Here is a 4,936-nt window from a genome sequence, read left to right as displayed (position 1 = left end):
ATGTCAACGGTGGGGTGTCCCCACTTCAGGGGGGGCTAAACCCTTCCTCCTGCAGAAAACATCCCATTCTCTCAATTTGGGGCTGAATTTTTCCATTCAAACCAGTACAAAAGTGCCCGTTTAGCAGAATTACCAGTACAGATAAAAAAAAATCACGGGGAAGGAGAGGCTGCAGCTCTGAAAAGTGAGGTGGAACCCCTCGGTTTGTCCCATTATGTCACCCTTGGAATCCTCGGGCACCGCAGCTCCAGTTTCAACTTCAGCATCGCTCCCACCTTTGGAAGGAGAGGTCCGTCTGTCTGTCTGTCCCCACGGACGCCCGGGGTGGGCTCAGACCCACGATTCCTCGTCATCGTCGGTCAGCCAGGTGCCGCTGTCCCCGCGGCAGGGCTTGGCCGTGGGCCGGGTGCCGCCGCTCGGGGCGGCTCTGGGGGGCCGCTGCTGGCCCCGGGGCGCCGGGGGGCGATGCCCCAGCGGGGTGGGGATGCGAGAGGGACGTTTGCCCGGCCGGTGATCCCGCCGGGGCCGCACCTTGGGCCGCAGCTTCAGCTTGTAGATGGAGGGCACACGCTCGGGTTTCTTCAGGCAACGCCGGGGCTTGGCCGCGTTGTTGGCCCTGGGTCCCCGCGGGGTCTGAGCCCCCAGCCCCGGCCTCTCCGCCTCCCCCGGGGCTGGGGGCTGCGCGGCAGCTCGTGCCGGTGTTTTGGGGATCTGACTCCCCATCCCCACGGGGCGCAGCGGCTGCGGCCCGCGGGACAGCTCCTCCAGCACTCTGTCATAGCCGGGGGGCTGCGGGTTCCCACAGCCCCCCCGGAGCCCCCCAGCCCCGCTGCCAGGGCCGCAGGCTGCCCCGGCTTCACCCTCTGGCGCCCGAGGTCCCTCGGCAGCCCTTGGGTGGCACCGCCGTGTCCCCTCGGCACAGCCCCTGCAGCCCTCGAGAGAACGGCCCGGAGGGGTGGGGGGCCGGGAGGGGCCCGGGCTGGCTCTGAGGGGAGGTTTAACCCCGCTGTCCAGTTTCGGGGCTTGGCCGGAGGAATTCCGGGCAGAGGGCTGCCGGCCCCCGCCAAGAGCTCGCTGCCTCCCTTCCCGCGGGCTCTGCAGGCTCCGTGAGCCTCCCGGGGCATCCCGGAGCCAGGACGGGGTGCAGACCTTTAGGGGACTGGGGGTGCAGACCTTTAGGGGACTGGGGGCTCGGGGTGTCGCTGCGGTGGGTGCCCTCGTTTCCTGCGGCCTGGCAGCCACCACAGATGATTTTCTTCCTTGCTGGCTGCTTCTTGGAGGCGCTGGTCCCGTCCGTGGGCTGGCAGCTGCGGCCCTGCCCGGTGCCGGTGCCACAGCGGGGGTTTTCCCTGCGCTGGTCCCTTGCGGTGCCCGGGGGACCCCCGCGCCGTTCGGGAGGCTCAGGCGGGGAGGGGTGAGCGCCCGGCCCCTCGGCCCGTGCCCAGGGGAGTTGCATCGAGCTGGTGACCGGGGTGGTGGCGGCTGCCTCGGCACAGGGACAGCGGGCGGCTCCCGCAGCCTGCAGGGACACACAGCGGAGAGCGGCCAGAGAGTTGCTGCATCCCCCCGTCCCGCCCGGGGCTGGGCACCTCCGGAAGGGAAAGCGGAAAAAAAAAAACCCTCCGAGGATGTGAGAAAAGCCGCTGTGAAGGCAGGCGGCTCGGGGCACGAAACATCTCTGCAGCACTTACCTGCCCGAAGGGACCCTCCGGGGCTGCGCTGGCTCCCGCTGAGGGCTGGCACCTGGCTGGCGACCCTCAGGGGACCGGGGGCCGGGGGTGACACGGCCCCCCCAGGTGACAGGGGGCAGGGGGCTCTGCGAGCGGCTGACCAGCAGCGCGGGCTGGGGGCTGCGGGCGGCCGCCCCCGGGGCCGGGCACAGCCGGACCTCGTGCTGCACTTGCTGCTGCGGGCTCCGCGCTTTCCAGGCTTGTTTGTGAGCTGTGGGGACAACGCGGGGGGCTCAGCAGCCCTGTCCCCTGCACACACCGCCGGGTGCAGCCCACCCAGCCATCGCTCAGCGGCCAGCCCCCCGAGGGTGCCGGCAGAAAGCTGCGCTCCCTGCGAAGGGGCTTTTGGTGTCCGGCTCCATCCAAAAGTCTTCCATGACCTCTAGTGGCCACCAAAGCCAAAGAAAGTCACCCAAACCCGACATTCGCCGGCGAAACAACGAGACACGGCTCTACCAAAGCCTCCCGCTCCCGCAAACGTCCCCGAGAAGCATGAGACCAACGCAGATCCCTCCCCCGCCCCGCCTGGCCCAGCCGCGGGGTTTGGGGACGCGAGGACTCACAGAGCGACGTGCAGCGACACGGGTCGTGCTTGTCCAGGTAGTGCTCCAGCGTGTCCCAACCGCCCCCGACCCGCACCATGACGTGCTCCCGCAGGATCTGCACGGGAATGTCCATGCCGTGGGACACCAGCAGCCTGGGGGTGGCACACTCGGCCGGGCTTCGAGAGCTCTGGCCTTGCCCCAAGTGCCACCAGGTGTCCCAGAGGACACCCGCGTCCCTGACTCGGCTCCTGCGGCCATCCCGACAGGTTTATTTGGCCACAAGGGGGTCGGAATCCTTTTGGAAAATCCCTGTCCTTGGTCTTGTGCTGAGTTCTTTGGCCGGGCTTAGGGGTGGATTCAGAGCATCCCACTGTTCCCATTGCTGGTGGGACCAGGCTTTGGCTCTGTGGGATGTCAGGTTGGGCCCCACACACATACGGACTGTTAAATCCATAGCAACATCTATCTCAGGGCTAAGCTTCCCTGCTGCCCTGCTTTGGGAATAATGGTCAAAACTCCCACTCGGGTGGCTTTTGGGGGATTGTGGAAAAGGAATCATGGCAGCAGAGCAGAATTCCTGATGCTTTTGCCCCAAAAGCACAGGGTGGAGCAGACTCACCCGGACAAAGATGAGGGTGTCAGAATCCCCCACACGGTATTTCCCTTCCGAAATCTTGATCATGGGGAACTGGACAGGGCAGGTACAGCGGCTCACCAGGTGCTGGACCTGCGGGCAGCAGGGATGGGTCCTCACCAGGGCTGCTGGGAAAGGTCCTGGGGGTGGCCGTGCCCATCTCCATCCACCTTCATGTCCATCCCTTCTGTCTCCATCTCCATGCCCATCCCCACCCGTCTCCACGCCCATCCCTGCCCATGCCCACCCATCTCCACGCCCATCCCCATCCCACCCCATGCCCCTCTGTACCATCAGGTCGAGGTTGTTGAGGTCCCGTGGTTCCCTGGGGGCCCGGGGCAGGGCGGGGTCCACGGGAGGCAGGTCCAGCTCCTGCCGAAGCTCCTCCTCGATCTCCTCCTCCATCTGCACCAGGGTCGGGGCGCGCATTCCAAAGCGGGAAGCGTGGCGTGCCAGCTCCAGCAGGCACAGCACGAAGTTCTTCTCATTCTTCCTCAGAACCAGGTCCTCTGTCTCGAACATCAGGACGTCTGGGCGGGGCAGGGCTGGGCTGAGCCAGGGCCAGCACGTGGGGATGGGGGCAAAGGGGATGGGGGGCACAGACCGAGTCAAACCCCACCCAAAAGGGTGCTCTTCACTGGAGCCTTCCCACCAGGAATGTGGTTGGGTTCAACAAGAGTTGGGATTAATGATAAAGGAGGAAGAGCCTTTCCCTTTGGGCATCTACAGCTGTTTCATGGCATCCCAAGGCCACAGAACTCAGTGTCTGAGCCTGAGGACATCTTGCTCTGTGCCATTCCCCTTCCTGGGCATCCCTGGCGGTAGCACAGGGTGACAGATGCTTTGCTCAGAGCCAGGACTTCTCCTGCTGTCCTTAGGACTGGGATCGTGCTGTCCCTGGCAGGGACACACTGTGCCATCCACCCTTTCCTTTTCCATTCCTCCTGTGCATATTTGCACCCAAGCAAACACTCCAGCCACGTGCCAGCACCCTGCAAAGCTGCTGCCAAGCCTGGAGGGCCTTGTACAAGGAATGCCAGCTCAGGGATGCAGGCACATGGTGCTGTCCCATGCTGGGGTGGCACTGGGCATGAAGGACACATGGGAAAACATGGAGGGGACTTGAACATGGAGACACGGGACAACCAGAGCATGGCATCCTACCTTTGATATCCATTTCCTTCCTGCACCACTGGATGAAGTTGGAGACGTTGTCCCTGGCCTGGAAGGTGCCTGGCTGTGCAGTGAGGTTGCAGGTGACACCGGCAGTGGGCAGGTGGAGGTGCCGGGCCACGTCGGGGCAGGCACGGGAGAACTCCTCGGCCACCTGGGTGACGTGGTTGGCGTGGGAGCAAAGCACAGCCCCTGTCTCCAGCACCTCCAAGAAGGTGCCCACCTCGATGTCAAGGTCATAGAGCTCCTTCAGCCACTCTGCCAGGTCCTCCTTCATGGCGTACAGGTACTGCTGGCAGGACTGGTAGGGACGGATGCTCCGTGCCCCAGTGCCCGGTGTCCCCCACATTCTGCCATAAGACTGGGAGGAGGTTGAGAGAAAAGGGTGATGGGGACATGAGGAGCTGCCCCAACCCTGTCCCCAGCCCACCTCCCCAGCGGCCACACTCACCTGGTGCCACTTGCTCCGTGCCACACGGGGTGGTGACACTGTCCTGGTGTCACTTCTGGGGTCCCAGGGCTGTAATGCTGCTCAGGGAGAGGAAATCACCCTGCTGGGCTGTGGGTGTTTTGTTTCCTTCCCAAGGGCTGATCCCTTCTCCTTGGTGACAGGGAACTGGCTGCAAACACTCCCTGTTAACCCTTCAGCACCTGCTCCTCTGTCACAGCTCTGCTCCTCCCAGCCATGCCAGGGGTGGATTTTCCCTCCCGAGGGCCCTGGCTCCAGGGCAGGAAAGAGTTAGAGAGCAGCTCATCAGCATGCAAGTTGCTCCCAACCACATGAGGGGGATTTTCCTCCTTCCCAAAACCCCTACTCCCACCTACAGGTGAGGGGACCTGAGGGCCACAAGGTG

At 64.4% G+C, this 4,936-nt stretch overlaps 1 protein-coding gene across 1 annotated transcript; it reads right to left on the bottom strand.

Moving 5' to 3' along the window:
- Nucleotides 1-248: 248 nt before the first annotated feature.
- GAS2L2 (growth arrest specific 2 like 2) lies at nucleotides 249-4,431 on the bottom strand. The gene is made up of 6 exons (XM_066333706.1): nucleotides 4,074-4,431; nucleotides 3,201-3,439; nucleotides 2,895-3,002; nucleotides 2,294-2,390; nucleotides 1,692-1,941; nucleotides 249-1,519 (listed from the first exon to the last, which is right to left on the bottom strand). The coding sequence occupies exons 1-6, from the start codon at nucleotides 4,429-4,431 to the stop codon at nucleotides 331-333; spliced, it is 2,241 nt and encodes a 746-aa protein (XP_066189803.1). The 3' UTR covers nucleotides 249-330.
- Nucleotides 4,432-4,936: the final 505 nt, after the last annotated feature.

Source organism: Sylvia atricapilla, chromosome 20 (assembly GCF_009819655.1).
Source record: "Sylvia atricapilla isolate bSylAtr1 chromosome 20, bSylAtr1.pri, whole genome shotgun sequence".
NCBI classification, from domain to species: domain Eukaryota; kingdom Metazoa; phylum Chordata; class Aves; order Passeriformes; family Sylviidae; genus Sylvia; species Sylvia atricapilla.
The sequence above is the reverse complement of the archived record's forward strand: the minus strand, read 5'-3'. Positions and strand labels throughout refer to the sequence as shown.